Below are 23303 nucleotides of genomic sequence, written 5' to 3'. Positions count from 1 at the left end.
AATGAGCCTAAATCCCACCTCAGTCCCCTTTAAATATCCGCCCTTTTCCCATTTGTAAAAGCATCCACTATACCCCAAAAAACTTCCTTCGTATTTTCCAACTTAGGCTAGGTTCCAAAAAAAATTTCCTTTTCTAAAAATCCCAGCCCAGATTTTAGCCCTAATTAACCTCCTAAATCGTATCTATGCACCTTACCCATTTCTATAACTTTGATAGCCTAGATTTCTATCCAAGCAACTAATGGCATGTTTGGATGTTTAAAAAAGGAGGGGGAGTAGAGTAGAGGGAGGGAGAGTAATGCAATTACCTTGTTTGGAAGTTTTTTAAAGAATGAGGGGGAGGGGTTTGGAGGAGTTTGGAGGGGTTTGGACTCCCTCTAACCCCCCAATTTTAATTCCCCCAAATTGGAGAGATTTGGAGGGGGAGTAGATTACATAAACTATTGACCAAGTAAATTACCTAATTTACCCTTATTATATTAACAAAATTACACAAGGGGAATGGCTAATTACTCCCTTCCCCCTTACTAATTTTAAAAACATCCAAATAAGGTGGAGGTGAATCATTCTCAATTCTCCTCTACTCTCCTCCCCACTACTCCCCTTCCCTCTACTCCCCTCTACTCTTCTTCCTCTCTAAACTTCCAAACAAGCCATAAAGTTCTTTCTTTTCTTAGTAAATACACTATGGATATATATTCAATTAATTTACGCAAGATGTATTTAATAAGACTTTTTATATTCTTGTTCTTATGTTCTTTACATTCTTGCTATTTACAATATTTTTTTTCTTTAAACTCTTTTCACTCTTGTTGTTTGTACATATTCTTTTGTAAATAATATCACAATGTTTTCTATTGGTAAATATTATACTCACACGTGTCACGTATATACATTATTGTACAAAAATCTTCCTTCAAAACACAAAATCTAAGTATTCAAATTATTTTTCAAAATGTGAATTGTGGAGATTAAATTAAAATAAGGCAATGTCCTTTAAATGTGCGATGCGGAGTGCCTAAGACCTTTCCCACATATAATCAAGCTTTCAAGTCGAACAATCTTTGACCCAAGACTTTTTATACCTTAATTGGCTTAGGATGGCCTTTAGTTAGGTAATTAAAATGAATTAGACAACATGTAACCAATTACAGCTAGAATAAACCAATGGTTGGTGGTGACTCCATAAAAATAAGTTAGTAAAAAGATTCACTTGCACACACATCACCCGGCCAGTGTCACAAATACGCACACATCATCACATGTTGACAAGCAAAAAAAAGAACCAAGTGGTGCTTCAAATAATAAAAAGGTAAGAAACAACCCAAATGTGGAATTGTGGGGGGTTTTTCCTGGAAAGGGAGTAATTTTCTGACAATGTCCACAAGCATGAATAAGGTATCATTGGAAAATTTTCTTGATGAATTTGAAATTCGTAGGCTCAAATCTCAAAAATTTCACCTGGGAAAATAATTTATGAAAGTACCAAAGTGGAATTTTAAGGACAAAAGCTTGATTTTAGTATCACTTCCCCTAGCTTCTAGCTTAGCAAATTTGAAACAATAGGCTAAAAGTGGGTATCTTTAGATAATAGACATCAAGAAGTTAACCTTAATTATAAATACATTTTGGCAAAAAATAAAACAGCGCACCTAAGCATGCTTTTTTGCTTCTTCAAAAGGCATTTTTTTTAAAAGAAAAAAAGATGCCTGAGACGCGCTTTATTTAATTAGTTTTGCTACAACGAAGCAAAGTGCTAATTGCTCAGACCTTGGGCCTTGAGCTTTGAGTTTTAAGTGTGCTTTTGGCAACACTGGGTACAAGGTGAGCTATTTCTTTCTAATGACAGAGTCCAAATCTTCTGTCCCACTTTTCCTGCTCCACTCTATACTCCACCAATAAATACTTGCCACGTGATACTATTAATTAATAACTGTAGAATTAATAAGTCAATAATGATAATATTTAATTAATTAGATGAACATGTGGTAAGTATTTATTGGTGGTGTATAGAGTGGAACAGGAAAAGTGGGACAGAAGATTTGGACTCCTAATGACATCTCATTTGAACCAAATGGAGCTTAGAAAGGTCAAAACATAAGTTCTCAAAAATAGGAAAAATTATGAGAAATTCACAACAAAATTGATAAAACCAGTTTTTTGGCCCTCTTTGCATACAAATTTATCATAACTCACAAAAATTGGTACAAAGATTTGTTACTTTTGTAAACTACAAGTGATTATCTACATGCATCTTGAGAAAAATGCATCTCAAGATCATCTCTGATTCTCTAGATTGTTAGATATCGGTCACGTAAGAATGACAAAAATCAACTTTGAAGATTTTCCTATGTAAACCACCATACTTCCGGATTGAATAACTTTTTTCACACTACATCAAACTATGAAAAGTTAAAACATTTAGAAAGTATGTAGCACAAACTTTCCAATGATACCAAGAATGAACAAATGAGAGTTCGACAAGGCCTCCAACTAAGTGAACAAAGTTAGTACATTGAAACTGTAAAAAAATGGGGATAAATTTGCGTAAGAAAGTGGGAAAATTGGAGCCAAAGCTCGTGCTTAGCATAACCTCGAGCACGGCCTAAGATGCTCACTGTTTATGTGGGCAAGGTAGTTACTGTTCATCTATAAAACCAGCACCACTCCCCACTCGAAAATATCAACCAAAAACCATGAAAATCATCACATAACTCTTCCAAACACACTGGAAAATTCTCAATTAAATACCCATCATCCCAATCAAGCTCTTAGGTATATAATCTTTACCTCCTTTCTCAATTTTCTTTCTTATCATGTTCTTATTTGCTTAAATAATACATGTTTTTATGAATAATGTGGTGAGTATGATTTGATATTTATAAATGGGTATAGACATGCATGTTTAGGTTAGGATCTAGATTAAAATGAATGATTTACATGCTTTAATCAACATGTTCATGCACAATTGATATATATATATATATATATTTTTTGATTAGTTGTTTGGTTTACCCATCTCATCTTTACTAAGAATAATTTGTGGGTATTAATTTGTATGAATAATTTGCATATGGCTATGAATGACTCTCTCTTTCTCTCTCTTGTTTGCATGTAATCTCATTAAACAGCAACCCTCAAATGTGAATATATATATATATATATATATATAATGTAGACATCTAGTTGAATTATTTACAGCAACGTGCCAGATAAAAATAAAAGACCTTGTATTCCAAACACATTTAAGTAATTTTTGCTCCAAAGAAGATGAAAGAGATTTTGGGCTATTTGTACATGGACTACTAGCTAGTTGATGAGATAAGGTCTCTTCAGCAATGTGCTACATTCAAATTAAGAAAGCATAATTGCACTGCGCATTAGTCAGTGCATCGATCACCATATAAACACAACTAAAATGAGGTAATAAAAGAAGATGGAGATAGGGATGGCTAAAAACAATAATAATAATTCAATAGGTTGATCAAGCCGCATGTAGTATGGGAACACAAGCAATGTGGATATCATGAGCAACCCCATGAAGAACAAAGCACAATTTTTATTATCATTACAGTTCCTCATACTCATGCTTATTCTCGATCGAATGAGAGTGTGGGTTAAATGTGGTTAATAGACTATTGGATTTTTTTTGTTAACAATATATATATTGCTTGTGCTAATTTTGATGAGAGAACATTAGGTAACTTAAGTAACATTAATTAAAATTTATTAATAAAATTTTCAGTTTGCAGTTTTATTATTTTACATTGATTGGTACATGCCATTTATGAGGAAAAATATGTTCAAGTGCATGAATTTTACCTTTGATGTACGGGCAAAAATGGTCACTGCTAATTTGAGGAGAACTTGGAAGTTGACGTTACTCCCTAAGTTTCTGTTGAACTGTATCCCGTGTAGATTCAAAGTTTCTAACGTTGTTTTGAATTTAAAAAATAAATAAATAAAACATGTAACTATCAAATTATAAAATAAAAAAGAAAACGTCTTTAGTACTTATGATTTAATAATGCATCATTTAAATCATTCACATCAAAGATTTTAAATTTTTTAGCTTCTAACAATTCAAAAGACTACTTTATTTATTTTAACACATCACTTTATAATACAACCATGATTAAAAGTTTTATTTTTTTTTACCACTTAATTAAAAGATTCTTTTTTATTCTTTTATATTAAAATCTGCATCTTTTTCTCCCTTTCTCTGTCTCTCTTATCCCAAGCAAAAGCAAAAACAACCAACAAACTCAATACTCACCACTCACGATCACCACTAGCCACCACCACCATACCACCACTGTCACCCACAAGCCACAACCACCTATCCACTGCACAGCCACCGTAGCCACCACCTATCACCCACCGCACATCCTAGAAAAAACGAAACCCACCCGCTACACAACCACCACCCACTATAGCCAAACTAGCCACAACCACCACACATGGTACAAATTGAAACCCACATTTCAAACCCAAACCCACATCACAACCAGAGACCCATTAGCCACAATTGAAACCATCGAGACCCACAAAATCAACCCAGATCCACACTCGTCGAACCATTGCAGCCCACAAGCTAAAATCAAACCAATAATCACCACAAAATCCAAAACCCAACCTTTCAAACCCAAAATCCAACATTTCAAACCTTTCGACCATAATAGAAGAAGAAGAAAAAAAAAAGAAAAAAAAAAAAGAAAGGGAAGGATGACGGAGAGAGAGAGAGAAAGAGAGAGAGAGAGAGAGAGGCAAACCTGATAGAAAAGAAAGAGGCACGCATTGGAAAAATAAATTTATATAATCTTATTATAACATTCAGTTACAATGAGCTACTAAAGAAGGCAACCCACTTTAACTGAGTGTCAAAATTTTTAGCACTTGACAGCTTTGATGCAGTAGGTATTTTTGTATGTTGGTTGTTAAATTGGATTTTTACCATTTTTAGCATTCTTGATGTGAATGCTTATGGGGTGCACATTAATTCCAACTATAAGCATTCATAATTGAACTAGCCACCATAATTGGAATTTCGCTAAAAAATCCATATATTTGTGTGTGTGTATATTTGGGGTTGAGATGGTAATGGTGTACATTTTGGGATAAAAATTAATAATTCTCCGTCCATAATATTTTCACAACAAATTCTAAGTGGTAGGTTGTTATTTGTGGATAAAGAAGTTATGTCAATGGTGGGCCCACATTAAAACCAATAACAATCTATTGTCAATGCCAAGCGGCAGTCGACCACCCATCACGGCGACGATTGTGTGCCTCCCTAAGGGCAGCTTTTGACTGAATTGGGTAATTTTAATCGGGTTACCAAAGGTAAGTGAAGTCGTCACTAATTATTGAGTTTTTTCTAAGGTGTGATTTGTCACTTGATTCTATTTGATTTTATTACCAATCCTAAGTTAAGAAAATGGTCATTTTTCCTAATCTAATATGAACAGATAAAAAATCTTGATTTTTGAGTTCAGAAGTATGATTACATGTGGGGAAGGTGTTAGGCACTTCACAATGCCTATTCGTAGACAATCTTGTGTTTTGGTAAAGCCTTAATTTTCGGACATTGGTAATTAAAAATGAGCTATTGTCATTAGCTTTTGGGGCTTCAATGGAATTGGGCTTTAAGGTTTGGATTTGGAAAGAGTGTGGTCTTAATCAATGCTTCACTAATATATTTTGGAATCATTGCCAAATTTCCTCGACAAAAATCTGACAACATTTTGCCTTATTTTGTGTCGGAAATCCAATAGTGCTTCGCCCTGGGTGCGTCATAGCGCACAAAACACTATTCTTAACAAGCTTTCGCTGTGAAAATATGGCAATGAAGGTGCTCCATTTTCACGGTAAAAATTTCGGCAGAGTTTCGCGTTTGGTGCGCTATGGTGCACCGACAGGGTTTTGAGCCTGTGTATATGGCACGCGTTAGTGTGTTCGTACTAGGGCAAGCCAAAGCTCACCAAAGCATCAAACACATTGATGCATGTCACATATACGTGGAAACCAAAATCACTTAGCTGACATGGATTGAGACAATCACACCACAATGATCATGTCCACAATGTAGCGTGAATATGCACCTACAGTAGTCGCCTTTAGCGCACACCCACACTAAAAGGTCAAGAGCAACCATGATTACGAAAGGGTCGCTCTCTTAAGCACGAGAGTCCATCATACAAAGTGCATGATCATCCATAAACAGGCATGCTTGCATCCTTGCTCCAAGCATCCTAGCTACAAGTGTGCATATGCAATAACAAAAGAAACATGAAACTAGCAGACATGCAAGGAAACAACTTGAAAGAAAGCATGTGAAAGGACAAGCTAATAAAGAGAGCCAAACGAGGGCAAACAAGCATGTTATCAAACAAAGGGGGTGTCCTTAGATGACAAAATGTAGGTTTGGATCTAGCGTCCATAGTTCAATGAGATTGGAGTATGGATGATACATGTGCCATTAAGCAAAGTTCCTAAAAGGGACTTAGGGTCTCGTGTATCAAGGACGGGTGTGAACCCGCATGAGATTGTAGGAACTAAGCTTGATGACATTAAGAAGCACACATAAAGATGCATCCATGAACATATAGGCAAATGTGCAAAGATGCAAAGAAACAAAGAGAGCCAAACGGGATGGTACAGAGCAAGCAATGTAAGTAGATCATCACACGGGGTGGAAGAGGGTATACATCGAGCAAACCAACATCATGGAGATACATTCTCACAAATGGTTACATCCAAACAAGCCACAAGAGGGTGGATGTTACCAAACAAGCAAGTGGTCCCAAAGGCCAACAAGCACAAAACTACGAAAGGAACAAAGCATGGCAAGAGCCTAGATCTAGTTAGACAACATGGATCAAAAACATAAAAGCAAGCAAGCATATACATGCATAAAAGAAATGATCCAAACCCTTTGTTAAAGTCCTAGGTGTAAGGATGTAGGCCTACACCACAAGAAAAAGGCATAACAAGAGACATAGAGATAGAGACATAGCCAAACACTAGACATAGCGTCCAACATGTAAATCTAAACACATAAACATGGCAATGAGCACATAAACACATAGATCTAAGCACAAGCATGGCAAAAAGCATGGAAACAAGGCATAGAGCACCTAAACATGTAGATCTAAGCAAAAACAAGGTATTTAGACATATCCTAGCCCAAGAAAGTTAGACCAGCATCATCAAAGTGAGGAAACATGCTAGAAAGCAATAAAACATGTTAAGAAGCAAGATAAAACAATAAACATGCAAGAAAATTAAATGGGTGTAGATATTAGCAAAAAAGCTACATTTACAGCTCGAAATCTCAAATCCAAGGTACAAAGACTAAGGAGAGGAAGATGAGAGCAAGAACACTACCTCTTGATGTGTAGAAAAGTGAAAGATCAAAAGTTTTTAGGAGAGAAATGTAGAAAAAAGAGAGATATAATTGCCCAGAGAAGATACCCCAAGACCTCGAAATTCATCCCCATCAAGATCTGCCAATTATGAGGATGTTTTAGGCCTTCTATAAGCAAAAAAGTGCCTGGTGGCCCTTTAAGGGCCGCTTGGTTGATGTCAACTATTTCGTCATTTTCAAGCTTTTCAGTCCCAACTTTGGTTGCTCATTTGAAGGCCTTCCTGAACTTCGATTAAGCTGATCTTGGTGTCTCTAGAAAGTTATGGATGTCTAGTTTTCAGAACACTTAAAAAATTGAAATTCCAACGGCTGGATCAGAAGTTATGGCCTCAAGAAGCGAAATATTGCATCAAACACAATTTTCAAGATATCTCAACCATTTTAACTCCGATTTTGACCCATGAATAGTCGTTGGAAAAAGAATTCAATAATCTTTGCAATGACACTGGTTCCAACCCATTCTGATAGTTGAATCAAAATTAGAGTTTTTGGTGCCATCGAGAGTCAACCTTAGGTTAAACTTGGTTAAACTTGGTCAAAGTTGACGAAAATCTAATATTTTAGCCCATTGGTCAATGCCAAAATCACAAATTATAAAATATGAATACAAAACTAACCTAACTTTTCATTTCCAACTTAAACTTCAAGACCAAAATCGCCTACCTATACAAGAATTACAATAAAAATTATAAGATGTGAAAAATAAAAGAAAGAAAGAGAATGAACTACATAAAAAAATCAAAGGTTTTTCTCAAAACGTTAAATGGAAATTAAAAAAAAAATACAACGAATTAAAAGATGTTTGAGACCTGTTTTTAATATACATTAAACGACAAGGAATTTTTTTTTTTTCTTTCTTTCAAGAATCTCTTCAAAACAAAAATTTAAAAGACATGATTAACAAATTAAAGAAGAAAGAGAATAAATTATATCAAAAAGTGAGGGTTAATTAAAAGATAAATTATTTTTTAAGACATGGTGATATGATCAGGTTATTTTATTTTAACTTTTAGTGGCATTGTTAGGTTATTTCAATAGAATAAAATAACCCAAAATAAATAACTCAAAATTTTTGCTATATTAAATATTTTTTTTTCCATTTAATCTCTTGAGAGAAACCTACTATATTTTTACTTTTTTTTTTTCCACATCTTATAATTTTTATTGGATTTCCTGTACAGGTAGGGGGAAGAACACAAAAAAAATGAATAAGTTCTTCCGAAAAAAGGAAGGAATAAAAAAATCAATTTAACTGTCTTAATTAAATTTAAAAAAATTATAAATTCAGAATTTTGTTTTTAATTTTTTTGTAATTTTTTATTTATTTAAATACTGACATAATATTTTTTAAAAATTAATATATATTTTTTATATTAACCACGTCATCATTTACTTGCACATGACAGGAACAAAAATAGACATGATTCTTAGCTTTTGGCGTAACTAAAAATTACGGACCAAAAGTGCATTTAGAATCTGGGCCGTCCACGTAAGCATTCCAGCAATCAATGAAGGGCATTTCTACCTTACTTATTCGTAACGGGTTCCTCCAAAGTCCATCGCAATTCGCAACGCTCCACTCCAGATCCAACACGAATTCAAAAAACTTTGTTTGATTTGTTTTATTATCTCTCTCTCTCTCAACCAAAAAATAAATGTAAATAAAAAAGACCCTACACACGTGCTTTTCTCACAATTCCCCTAAATTCAAATTCTCTCTCCCTCTTCCTTCAACGGCTACATCTATCTATCTCTCCCATCCTTCTCTTTCGCTTCCTTGTCCTACCAAACCCTACTCTCTCTCATTTCCACACACATTATCTCTCTCTCTCTCTCTAGAAAGTTCTTTTTCTCTCTGTGAGATCTGTGTTCGCGATGAAGCACTTCATGCTACCGAGAAACGCGATCTTGAGGGAGGCAAATTCCGCCGATCCAGCGTCGTCGCCGAGCCCTAGCTCCGCCAAGCCACGCCCGTCTCGGAAGTCTAAATCGGCAAAGGAGAATGCGCCGCCGTTCGATCTGACCTCCATCCCCTCCGAATCCAAGCCATCGCCGGCTATGGCGGCCAAATTGAAGAGTCCATTGCCGCCGAGGCCACCTCCTTCAAATTCTCACAAAAGGAAGCTCAGCTTTGAGTCCGGGACTGAGAACTCAGCTTCTGATTCCGGCGTTCAGGTACTCCTCCCAATCGTGAACCCTAGGGTTTTCCTTAGAAATTTTGAATCTCATTTTTACTGAACTTATGTTTGGCTGCTTAGAAATCGAAGGAAAAGAGAGGAAATCATTTATTGTGTTTTATGACCATTGTTTTTTTCTTTTCCTGTTGATGAGAAATAGTTATAGAATGAGAATGAGCTTTATAGATTTTCATGTCTTCGAATTTACTAACATTTTTTCATTAGCTGAATATAGCATTACTATTTTCACTGATTTCTGGAGGATCTTTGTTGAACATGTTTAGGTGGTAGTCCGAATGCGTCCACCACACAAGGATCGGGATGAAGGTGATTTGATAGTTCAGAAGATTTCTGGTGATTCGTTATTGATTAATGGACAAACTTTCACATTCGACTCAGTTGCTGATGTTGAAGCAACACAGGCACGATCCTTATTGATATGATTGTTTTCAGGTTTGAATTAAATGATTGATGGTATTTGACTGCTGAATAAATGTTATCTTATTTGCAGGAAGATATCTTCCAACTTGTAGGAGCACCTCTTATCGAAAATTGTATGGCTGGATTCAATAGTTCTGTATTTGCTTATGGACAGGTATCTTTTAGATTGCTTTTGTTTCTCTTTCGGATTTTGTGTTATGTATAATGATGCTATTAATATTTTCTCTATGTCTTAATTTTGTTAGACGGGAAGCGGAAAGACTTATACCATTTGGGGTCCGGCCAATGCCTTGTTGGAAGAAAACTTATCCAGTGATCAAGGAGGGTTAACCCCTCGTGTTTTTGAGAGACTATTTGCCCGCATAAATGAGGTGAGCTGATTGATTCTCTTATTTATTGAGCCCATTGAAGCGTATATCACAGTATTGAACTATAGTCCTAATTGTGCTTTTGTGTTTTTATAATAGGAGCAAATCAAGCGCGCTGAGGAAAAACTTAACTATCAATGTCACTGTTCTTTTCTTGAGGTTGGGTGATTATAAACTGGTTCCTTTTGGTATACTGGACCTGCTTATAGGATATGCCACTTGACTTTTCAATTTATTGCAGATTTACAATGAACAAATCACAGATTTGTTGGATCCAAATCAAAGAAATCTCCAGGTAGAAGGAACTCATAAATATTTCACCTATCATTTTTATGCTACAAAGCTGGTCTTCTTAGGTCTTTTCTTTCATTCTCCCAGATAAGAGAAGATGTCAAATCTGGCGTCTATGTTGAAAATCTCACAGAGGAGTATGTAGGTACAATGAAGGATGTGACGAGGCTCTTGATAAAGGTTTGCTCTTTGTTATACTTTTTCTACTGTAGGCATAGCATGAATACATATTTGTGTTATGGTGTTTGTGACTTTACTGTGAGTATACACAGAAGAGAATTTTTTGAGCAGTGTATTTAGAGTCCTGTTCCTAACTGTTTGTTGAGAATGAAACATTTGATCATACACACGTGCTTTGCAAATGAAATAAAATAATTTCATTTTGTTAATTTGATAAATATAGATACTGATACTTGATTCTCAGCCAGTAGTTTTTATTGGATAATTCATGTTCAGTTACATGGAAAACATCTCAAAGGGTTGAACTTTTGTGTGAGGATAGGTTACTCTATATTTTATTATTGCTACAATAAAGAGCAGTATTTTTAGACTGTCAAATTGTTGAAACCTTTTTATTCATATGATATTTCAACTTTTCAAACATTTTTTTTATAGGAATTATGGTTTGAAACTTCTTCAAGAGTAATATTTTTTATATTAATTTTCGATTGTATGAATTTCTCCATTAGAAATAGAAATTCAAGGAGTGGCAATAACAAACGCAAGTTCTGTTTCTCAATGAATCAAAAAAGAAGTGAAAGAAATTGCATCAGGAAGTATGGATATGACATTACCCTTGGCATGTTGGTGTATGATACGTATTGGACATGGATTCTCCTCGGATATGGCTGGAGACTAAAAAAAATATTTTAAATTTTGGATTCAGTCTAGATGTGTTGTGGACACAGTCAAGACACTGTCTTGATGCAATCTTGAAGCTGGAGTTGCTCAAAATCTTGATACGATCTTGATGCTGGAGTTGCTCAAATTGGGGGGAAAAACTAGTTGGACTCGCTTTGAAAGAGTCGAAATCCTTGTCTAGTTATTCAGCAGTCTCTCTCTCTCTCTCTCTCTCTCTCACATACACACGCACACATTGATCTAATACCTACTCACAACCAATCATGCTTTTCTGCTCATGGGGGTTGATGGGTTTTGTTGCATCTGTGCTTGAGCTTTGAAGGAGTTTGTGATGCAAATGGGAGATAATAGAGTCTGTTTTTAGAGTCTAGTTTTATTAAAAGCGCGCTTAAAGCTTATAGATCAAAGCCTTAAGGTTTAAAGCTTTGCTTGGTCGAAGCGAAGCTCATTTAATGAAGCATGCTTTTCTAGCACTTTTTGAATAAGCAAAATGCACGAAAGGGTTGTAAATGAACCAAGTTGTTTATGAACAACTCAAGCTTAGCTTGGGAAAAATCTTGTTTATGTTCGTTTGTTTAGAAAATAAGTCAAGTTCAAGCCTTAAGTTTATGCTTGATTATTAAACAAACCAAGCTCAAATATAAGAATGTGTCATGAACAAGCTTGTGAACATGAGGGCTTGATTTGACTATATATAATATAATATTATATTTTTATATGTATACTTGTTTGAAAATGTATTTATATAGGCTTGAAATTGGATTGTATAAGTTTGTTAATAGGTTCATGTGATATTAAATTATTATTTGTAGCTTATTGACGATATAAATAGTCTATTTGTTGTAAAAGTTCATGGAATTGTGAAGAGGTAAAACATTTTAGTTATGGTTTCACTGTATATAAGAAAAAAATAAGTTAATCAAGAAGCTTGCAAACAAGCTCGAGCTTGCTTGACAAGAGAATGAGACAAGCTTGAACATAAAATTTTGTTTGTAAAAAAAATTAAATGAACAAGCTTGAACTTTTAATATTTGGCTTGACTTTGCTTCTTAACAGCCCTGCATGTTTGGTGCACTTTTTTATTTCTTTGCTAAAAAAAAAAGTATGAACCATTAAAATTAACTCCTAAATGACATGGACATTGGTTTATTAAAAAAACATTATTATTAAGGTGTTGTATTACACAAACAATGTTTTGTTTACATATCGAAATACATAAACAAGTATGATTTACTATTCTTGTGGTCTTTGCATTTTGGATTATTTTCATTTGATCATTAGCTATTTGGGTTATGTTTTTTAAAGTACAAGAAAATTATACAAAATGTTATATTTAAACTTTCTGAGTAGATTATTATTATATTGTTGTTCTTTAATACTTGTTTTCAATTTTACTTATATCATTTTTAAGAAATTGAATAAATTATATAAAATATGAACTCATAAATTGTGCAGTTGTACTATCCATTTAAGCTAATTAGCAAAATACATTACTATTTTGAGTTTCTTAACTTATTTTTTTTTAATTATAATTATATATCTTTTTATTAGAAATTAGTATATATTATGTTTAAAACAATGTGCACTTCATTTCAATCAGGTACATTATTGCACTTTGCACCTAGGCTCCAAGAGGGTTGTGCGCTTGACACATTTACTAACACTAGTTTTACCTGGCTGACACTTAGTTTTATAATCGAGGGTCAATTAGAGATGAAGTATATTTTAGGCTAAGTGCATTTGCGTATTTTGAAAATGTTATATTTTTTTGAAGGTTTCGATGCTCGTTATTTATTTTAAAATTTGATAACATGAAATATGCCTGAAAATTTAGATTAATTAATTGATTATCATATATCCTATTTTTGCCAATGAACACTTCCTCCTCTCACAAGTGAGGCTAGGCATCCAAAGGTTTTTAATACACACACACTACTCTTGGATACCTGACCTTACTTGTGTGTGTGCGCGTGTGTGTATGTATCCTGGTTTTCAAGAATTTCCATTTCTCTGTGTATCTTGTATTGGTATTGATGCTTCCCATATTAACTTCAATCATGGTGGTGGTTGCTATCTAGGCTCAGGATCAAGTTTTGAATGGATAAATACTGCCTTTAACTTCTAGCTTTGCTCCCTAAATTACCTATTAACAATAAAAAAGGGAAGGACCTAACTGAATAAGGTAATTCAACGTTCTTATCCTCAATTAAGGGATTGCATTGATGCAGAATGTTGCCGCAGCATTATGTTAGGAAGCTTAACTAGGTAATTCAGAATGTTGCTGCAGCTTTATGTTAAGAAGCTTAATACTTTAGATTTATGTTAATTAACAATAACAAGTGGTAGTGAGCATTAAAAGTTTTATATATATATACATATTGTATAATTTTTAGCCCAAAAGGCAAAGGAATTTCACAGGTTTGATTGTAAGGCTGTCATTCTTAAAAACACACCTTTCTTCTTCACTTTGAGGTATTGAACATTTAAAAACTTAAAGTGGCCTAGGCCCCAAGCATCTCAGTGCTGGAATGTTGAGGTGTAGGGCTCAAGCATGTTAAGCCATAAGCTCTATTTAATAGATGAGATAAAGATAAAGATAAGGTAAGGCTAACATGAAGAAAATATCTCATATCTGGATTCTTTCCTTGTTTATGAGGTGTACACATAAGGCTTTCCATTAGCAAGATTAATTAAAAAATGTATTGTTATTTAGAAAGAATATTTTCAAGCTAACAGCTCATACATTTGATAACTTGATCCATTTAATGTCAAAGATGGTCCAATTTATTTCCTATTTTTCAGCATTGTTATTTAGATAAAATGGTTTATATTTTGTGATTTGTTTATTTTTCTTCAAGCATCATATTTATAACTACTGAATAAATAATGCAGGGTTTGTCAAACAGGAGGACAGGTGCAACTAGTATTAATGCAGAGAGTTCCCGCTCACATACTGTTTTTACTTGTGTTGTTGAATCCCGATGCAAGGTAAAGACTATTCATGTTTGAGAACTGATGTGTACTTATCCAAAAAAAAAAAAATGTATGAGAACTGATTTGGGAAGCTCAAATAAATTTTTATTTGGTCTTGTTTAATTTTGGAATCAATTGCATGTTTATTGGCTAATTGTATTTTATTTTAGGCCCTTGTATTTAATTAGGTTTATTATTGATTTAAATTCAAGGGTATTTTTGTAATAAGCAATTTAGAAATAGGGTCAGTTAGAATTTACTCCAATGAAGGAGGGACTATTTTTATGAATAAATTTCTATTGAAATTGTCCCTGTAAGTGTTGAATGGTGCCAACTCCATTCAACTCTAAGTGTTGATCTAAACAGTTTTCCCTTACTTCGTGCTGACTCCCAGGTTCTCTATCACTATTTTCTGTTTTTCAATTTTATTGTGTATCGTTTTGGTTTGTCCTGTGTCTGGAACCATAGATGATTGGGTCATTAATTGCTATTTTTAAAGTATGAGTCAGACTTTATTCTGTTATAGATTTATAAAATAAAAAAGAAAAGAAAAAAAACACAGGATTTTCCTAGCTTACTGAGAAGGAATTTTGTGAAGTTATTGACTTGAGTATTTGATAATGAACTTGCTAATTAGAATGGTATAAAATTCTGCAGAACAATGTTTGGTGCTACTGAGCTACATATACATGGTTGGTCCATTTTCAAACAGCTTCAGTCTTTGGGGTTGGATTGTTTTTAAGATCCTATCAGAGCCTAATTTATCAAAAAAGATGCTATCAGAGCATAGTTAGATCGAGATGTCATTGGTATCAATTTGTGTGGAAAATTTTACCTTACCAAAAATAAAAATAAAAAATCATGTGAAACCCTTAATGAGGATGTCTTTTGTCTGTGATATCCATAATTTGGTGTTGGTTGTTAGGCAGGCCTGCCTGCAAGGGGGTGTGTTACGTTTTATCCCAATCAATATATATTTTTACCCACTTCCTTACAATTTTAGATTTTGGATTGGATGCTTTAACAAAAAATGCAAACTGTAAATGCCTCTGTTTCTTTATTGTTCCTGTCCTGAATAGTTGCTGGAGGGATTTTAAATTAAACCATCCTTTTTGCAGAGCAAGGCAGATGGTTTAAGCACCTGCAAAACAAGCAGAATAAATCTTGTTGATCTAGCTGGTTCAGAGCGACAAAAGTTAACTGGTGCAGCAGGGGATCGTTTAAAGGAAGCTGGGAATATTAATAGATCACTTTCACAACTTGGGTATGGTCAAACATTTCTCTTTCATTTATTGTTTTTCATTCAAAGGTGCATTTTTGGTGTAGTTTACCAATTGGTCAATATTGCCGTACATACAAATTCTTCAAAATTAACTATGATTGATTAGGTTTGCCTCATTTTGGAACCGGAAAGAAACCCGACTCACACTCACGGTTTCAGTTATTTGCACACCTCACACACACTTATGAGCAACCCATCACTGCTCTACAATGAAATGGTACTTGGTTTTACCTAGATGTCACCTTCAAACCCATTTTCCTTTATTAAATTGCGATAACTAACTTGTTTCAGCTTCTCTCTCAAAATTCCAATTGGGCATTTAATGGCTGGGTTTGAAAAGCCACTACTACTGGTATCTATCCATCCCCAGTTAAACTGGCATTTTGAATAGAAATGGTCCACTGGTAGGGATAGATACATATCAGAGAAGACAATGGCACAAGCTTCTTGTTTAATGGTCTCCATGACCTATTGACCTGACATACACTACTACTAGACTGCTATATCAGGAGGCTACTAAGTAAAGTACTTGTAAAGTTTCTGTTTCCGCCTTCCGTATGACACCAAGGAACCATGGACATACACTTCACGATTGCCCCCTATCCTCTTGACACGCAAACCAAACAAATTAATAAAATCTAAAGCTTCAACACTTTGTTACTATTATTTTTGAGATCTTCCTACAGGTCCATTGTCCCTGAGATTGGGTCCCACCCTATCCAACCATTCGAGCTATAACATCTCCATTCATCAACACCACCACAATTATGAATTTGGAATTATTATGGTTAGCCCACATTTTAGAATGCGAGTAAAATGGATTAAAAAAAAACCCATAGCATAATGTATGAAAAACCTGCATGTGCGTGTCTCATTTCGTAGCCAAAAAGATGAAGGGTGAACGGATTTGGCAATCAGCAAAAGCAAAGAAAGCAACAGGTGGGATAGAACAGGAAGGATATAAGGACAAGAGACCAAGAAAAGGGTTAAAATAATTTGTACTGCAAGTAGGCATGAATAAAAGAATATAACCATTCATTCACATCTTATGAACTCAGGAATCTGAATTGAAAAGGTCAATAAGAGAACACATACATTGGTAATCAAATTGGCACAAACTTTACCAACTAGATGACCAGTAAAATTATGCTATGACTTTGGAGCTATATAACAGAAACTGTTAGTACACTTATATAACAGAAACTTTACCAACTACACTTTTAGGCATTCTATATGTTGCATCGATCATAACCAGAGAACCATGATGAGGTTTCTGTGAGTTTTGGCAACTCACCGTCTTCACCACCATGATCGCATGCATATTCTTCAAATGCCTCATCATAAACTGGTTGTTGTCTTGCTTCCTTATGTAAATGAGAATTCGCAAGGAGCTCATTGAGAGCGCTTATTTCCTTTTCATGATTTTTCTTCAATTTATCAATCTGTTTGTAGGCCCTCTCAGTTTCTTGCTCTGCCTCCATAGTTCGCTTCTGCATATTTTTAATAAGATTCAGGGTAAAATCTTATTTATCACACTAAAAATCTCATTTCACTCACAGAGAGTTTAGGAAATTCCAACTTAGGGAAAGTAGAAAGCCAAGACAAAAATATGAAGACATTCAAATCCAAAGCAATAAGCAGAAATGACAAATATGAATTCACGAGCAGGAGTCCTAGAGTTTTCTTAAAGCATAAAGCAATAAGCATAGAGCTAAAGTCCAAGAGTTTGCAGCTCTACTTTTGAGTAAAACCCCAGCACCAAAAAAAAAAAACTTGTAAAATTCTGAACTCTGTGTTTAAACAAAGTTTACAAATTCATAAAATTTTATTACAGAATGGAAAGGGAAAGTTGAAAAAGAAAAACATGCACGAGGGCACATATGTAAAATGCAGAGAGAGTAAGTGAGAGAAAATGTCACTGATTAATTAAGAAAATAAGTGTACAGAAAAGATGGTATAAGGAGTGGATCCATAAGCTATTGGTCAACATGAGCTTGAGAGAGCTGAACTGTAACTGTTGGATTGAGAAAATTATTGTACAGAAAAGATAGCATGAGTGGATCCATATGCTACTGGCCAAACAGTAATGAGATGGAGAGAGGGAACAAACAACATGAGGAGATTATTAGAACATGAAAGGCAAAATAATGGAGCTTTGAAGAAGAGGAAAATACACTGATGATTGCAGAATGTTTCAATATTTTGAACAGAAGTGCTTGACCCTATAAGCATATATCATTACATGGTCTTTCACCCAGATATTGTATAGAAATTTTCATGAAAGGGAATGCATTCATTGTGCTATGCCAATTAGCTCTAACTCAAATGCCATCTCCCCACTTCAGAACAGAGATGAGAGTAAGGTTGGGGGTTCAAGGGTTCAAAAGTTAAACCCATTGGGTATATGTGTAACCTACCAATACAAACAATTTCAGGTTGTAAGTATTAGTGTGGTGGAGGGTGCAAACGGGGGTTTGATTGAGTACATGGTAGCTTACCAAATAAAAACAAATAAATGCTTTGTTTGCACAATGATATGGATATTACCAAGTCATATATACACTCATTGCATATAAACATTTATAGAGAAATTTTTTTGCATCTATACATACTTTATTCAACATTAATATAAAAAAATAGACAAAGTAATAAAGTATCAAAAAAAATGAAAAGCTACACAAACTCACCTGGGAAGCAGCAACAGCCTCTTCTGATTCTTTTAGCCGTGCAAGCAATTCTCCTGCAGCCTGCACAGCCTCTGCAGTGTCTCTCAATTGAGCCTGAAGTCCTTTGTTCTCATCCCTAAGATATCTCCTTTCTTTTTCTTTTTCTACCCTTAATGCTGAAATTTCTGCAGCAAGGGCATTTATGAACTTGGACTCAGCTCCCCTAACTCCTGCTTTAGCAGCTGCTTTCTTGACATCCTCTGTTCCTTCTTGAATCTTCCTATGCCTTGCAAGCAACTGAATATGCTTCTCTTCCAAATCTGCATATGCTTCCAGCATGCGTGCGTGCCCCTCCATGGCCATCTGCATTGCTTCATTTAGCTCTTCAGCACATTTCCTCTCAGTTTCCAGTTCTTGCTTTCTCTTTTCGGCTAGAGATCTGCTAGCTTCAAGTTCAACTCTCAATTCTTCAGAAAGAGAAATCCATCTGCTCTCCGCTTCAGTCCAACGACTTCTTTCCCGTTCAAGTTTTGCCTCAGCACTCTCTTCGGTTGACTCCGCACTAAGAGGGGGGGAGCAGAATTGGGCTCACATGGATAAGTCAACTGCAGTATGGGACTTTGCTTTCGAGACGCAGTGGATGAAGAGTCTATGTAATATTGTAGCTGGCTTCTCAAATCTTCAATCTCTTCCAACAACACTTCCCTCTCACCCATATCGAAGAAATTTCGATAATGTTCCAGCTCATCTTGAGCTCTTTTTAACTCGATTTTTGTTCTTAAAACTTCAGGATGATTCTCATATTTCTCCTTTAAAATCTGAAGATGATATGTAAGATATACGCACAATATACTGAATAATGAACTTTGAGAATAAATTTTTACCTTATGCTCATGTGTGAGGGATGCTAGCTCTTCCTCCATGAACTCCTCAGTGGGTAAAACACCATCCATAAGGTTCTCGAGGCGAAGAATTTTATCCTCCCTTGTCTGTGCTATTATGGCATTGCATTCCCTCTCATGCTTGTATTGTTGCACCTGTAAATGACAAATGAAGAGGTCATGCATCACCAGAAGAAACTAAAGCTTATAGTTGGGTATTGGCAAAACTTGAAAGAAACCTACCAAACGGTTAAGCTGCACAATCTCAGAAGTTTGCTTTGCACAGAAATCTTCTAGTGCCATTTCTCTCCTGATAGCTCCTGCCAAAACCTTCTCCACTGCCTGTTTGGAAAGGAAAAAAGAGGGGGTCAACCAACTCATGCATATGAAGATTCCAGAATAATATTTGGAAACCCTGCTCTCCCTAGACTTACTTTGGGAACGTGATTCTTCAATTTGTCAGCAGACTCTGAACCATCTACAGGTACTATCTGTAGGTTTGAACTGTCATAAGCCTCTTTGACCTCTAGCTGCATTCTATTCTTGCAACTACTACATGTAAATATGACTGAATTTTCTTCTGATATATCACCAGGAAAGGTTTGCACACCCACATCAACTTTGTCAACGGGTAAAAATGGCTTGGATTCTTCAGGTTTGAATGGAAATCTGAATGATGACCGCCTTAGTGCTGAACTTTGTCGCTGACTATCAATAATTTCAAGGCCCTGGCGGATACTTGCTTCCAAATGTGCAGTTGGTGTAAGAAAGTTCTTACTTTTTTGAGTACACAGAGCACTAGAGGAGCTGCTTCTCACAGATTTCTTGAAAGATATATTAGAAGCATCTAGGCCTAACTTATTGTCATCCTCGAGATCTTTTTGGGAAGCAGTTAACATCGATGAAGTCCTCAAGCTTTTCCTGCTGCTGCTAATTCTGGGTGAAACACTTGGAATTGGAGACTTAAGTACTGGAGATACATTAGATGGAACTATGCTGAGGCTAGAAGGAGACACACAATTCAATGATCCATTTGACAAATCATTCTGTGCATCTGCACTGGAAATGGTAGCAGAAACTCCATTTAGAGGTTCAGAGACAGTGCACACAGAATTATCCCTCACATTTACAGGTTCCACACAATCAACAATCATGATGCCATCCTGTTCAGATGCTCCTTCTTCCATTTTAACATCTATATCCTCAGAAATTTGGTCCTTGATACATCCACTTAAATCTTCAAACTCAACCTGTTGTGAAACTGAATTTACTGTTTCTTCTTTGCTCACATCAATTGTATTGTTAGCATCACTGCTGGCTATTTGCCTATCCACTCGCCCACAGAGAATCTCAACAGCTTCCTCATCTATTTCCATCTCCTCATCACCATCATCATCAACATGACGTAATGTTATCGGACAACTGAGGCTAGACTTTAGTAGATTCATACTTCTACGAATCCATGCCGCTGAATGACCTCCATCTGAATCATGGGGATTGTAGCCTTTTGCCTTAACCCTATGTAGTTCATCCTGTTGATTCAAACACAAAGTCATGTACTGCACATGTTTAATTTTGAGTATTGGAGAAACACAAAAGAATTAATTACTACAGCCTCCCATGTGTGCTCAAAGGCTCTTTTGTTTTTCTTTGTCATATTTTTCCTTTCATCCCAATTCAGGGTTTATGCATTGGTCCATTCAAGTCCCAAAACTAATAGGGGTATCAAAAAGTAAACTGCAAAATTACATCCAACCAAATTGCTATGAATACAGAACAATGTGGTGAATGTGCATGTATTAGGGGAGCATAATATGAACTTAATGAAGTTTGTGCAACTGATTTTGTGAAGTATGAGCTGTGAGAATCCCATAAGATTCGATAGATGCAAGCAAAACCATGTTCTGTGTGAATCTTACATGAGTTTGACATGCCACTTGAGTCATTAGATATTGGTCTTATAAATGATAATAGTTCCACGCAGGCTCCACATGCCAGTACTTGGTATTCTAGAACAAAAACTAAGAGAGAAATACATAGAATAAGAAAATCAAGGTTTTATATTTGCGGCAGGACCATGTCCAGGTAATAATCAATGCACGCAATCACAAAAAAGTGCGTAGGCTTAACCTAATCCATAAGCATTTAAATAAGTAGAATTAAATCCTTAAGGACCTCTAAATGGATTTGCTATAAAAGTTAGCCTTTCAGCATCCCTATCTCCAATCAAAAGTCCCCCATATTTCCATCTCAATAATATCCAACCATGTGGGAAGAGCTAATTTAATCCAAAACTAAACCTAAATATAATGTATAAAGCAAGAGAGAGTAGTATCAGTACCTCTAGTTGGTGTTTTGAAGGTTGCTTCATATTTGTGAGAACAAAATGACACAAAAGAAAAGGTATATGCATATTGAAGTGAAATTGTTTTTAGTTATTTGATCTCATTTCTTATTTTTGGGTAGGATTAATGATAAGTGTATGTTAGGGGTATTTTGGAGAGTACACAATCCAATTTTATATTTAGAAGTAGAAATAGAAATAGATGAATAAGTATATACCCTTAGTTGTCGTATCACTTCACGCAAGTGATTCACATTTTCCTCCATGACTTCATTAACTACTGCTTTATTCTTAATAGCCTTGGCACGCTGTGCAAATCTCAATGTGCTAAAAGTTTCACTCTTACAGCTGCAATATTGAGGCATGTGAACTTCAATTTCACAAAAGAAGAAGAAACAAGGGTGCTGCAAGGGAAGAATAGGTCAGCAATATTACCTTTGTGCTGGAGAAATAGCACAGACCATTGCTAATTTGGCATTTCCCCCAAGAGACTCCTGCAACAAAAATGTTAGCCTGGAGTCTCTATAGGGGATATGCCTCTGCTTTCCCGTCTGAGAAACTTCAGCAAGAATGTTTATCAAATTCCTGCACCAGTAAGTGAACCTAATTATAACAAAACTAAAAGTTGCTTCTTTTCACACAAGTCCTCATTAACAAATGAACCTAAATGCATCAAGCACCTCCCGCCCCCCCCCCCCCCCCTTCCTTCCTCTCTCTCTTCCCTGGAAGCTCAACATGAGGATATAATAGTAGAAGTGAACAAAGTCATGAGTAAACATTAATTCGGACAAAATAAATGTGGCAATATCATTAGCAAATATGATGGGATGATGCTGGCTTGTACAATCAAAAACTAAAAAAATAGAAGTCAACAATGCTGGTAAAAGCCCTGCCTGGGCAGTGACTATAGGAAAATTATCTAAATTGTATGCTCAGATGCGGTCAGGTAGTGGTATTCTCAAAAAGTTCAAAAAACAGCCATATGCATATCTTTTTGTGTAAGTAGCTATATGCATAGCAATATTGACTACTTTTTTTTTTCTGATGAATGACTAACCAAAATTCTTAATTTATCTGCAACAATATATTTAAAGTTTCACCTATTCTTTCTTGCCCTCTTTTATAGATACAAAAATTGGTTGATTGTTTTGAAAGAGTTAAATTCCATATTTGAAGTTGGTCATATTTTGGCTACAAATTTGCAGGACGGTCAAATTCATTTTTTGAAACATCTATATTATGACTGAGTTCACAAGACAGAAATTCCATGCATAAAAAAATCTTTGTTTTTGTGGTACATCTAACAACTATTAGCTTCAGAACAAAATAAAAATGTCCACACTTTCGCCTTATAAATGCTACAATTAATGTTTTGTCATATCGTGTTCCAAAATTTATTTAGACACAATTGTTTTATATAGAGCCATCAAGAAGAAGAAAAAGGCATCTTTTATCTTAACACAATTCTTCAATAACAAGAAGGTTGAAAAGCTACTCCAAGCAGCTCAGGAAGAGATGCTCTTCAAGCTCTCCCTCAATTCCCACATGTCCTGCATCTCCCCTCAGTACCTCTGCTCCAATCTTGACCGTCAT

General features: G+C 35.3%; 2 protein-coding genes across 2 annotated transcripts; one reads left to right on the top strand and one right to left on the bottom strand.

Annotated features, from left to right (window-relative positions):
- Positions 1-9035: 9035 nt before the first annotated feature.
- LOC112039104 (kinesin-like protein KIN-12B) lies at positions 9036-15958 on the top strand. The gene is made up of 9 exons (XM_065778172.1): positions 9036-9601; positions 9888-10025; positions 10115-10198; positions 10290-10415; positions 10512-10571; positions 10654-10707; positions 10791-10883; positions 14457-14552; positions 15656-15958. Exons 1-9 carry the CDS (start codon positions 9302-9304, stop codon positions 15923-15925), a joined length of 1221 nt encoding a protein of 406 aa, XP_065634244.1. The 5' UTR covers positions 9036-9301; the 3' UTR covers positions 15926-15958.
- An 875-nt stretch (positions 15959-16833) lies between these two features.
- On the bottom strand, positions 16834-23303 carry LOC136061545 (kinesin-like protein KIN-12B). The gene is given in 9 exon segments (XM_065778201.1): positions 16834-17309; positions 18507-19052; positions 19055-19303; positions 19370-19522; positions 19610-19708; positions 19801-20898; positions 21929-22058; positions 22146-22295; positions 23206-23303. Coding segments are annotated over 9 exon segments (2784 nt in total). The 3' UTR covers positions 16834-17048.

The sequence above is a fragment of the Quercus suber genome, unplaced genomic scaffold (assembly GCF_002906115.3).
Source record: "Quercus suber isolate HL8 unplaced genomic scaffold, Cork oak 2.0 scaffold_175, whole genome shotgun sequence".
Classification (NCBI taxonomy): domain Eukaryota; kingdom Viridiplantae; phylum Streptophyta; class Magnoliopsida; order Fagales; family Fagaceae; genus Quercus; species Quercus suber.
The sequence above is the reverse complement of the archived record's forward strand: the minus strand, read 5'-3'. Positions and strand labels throughout refer to the sequence as shown.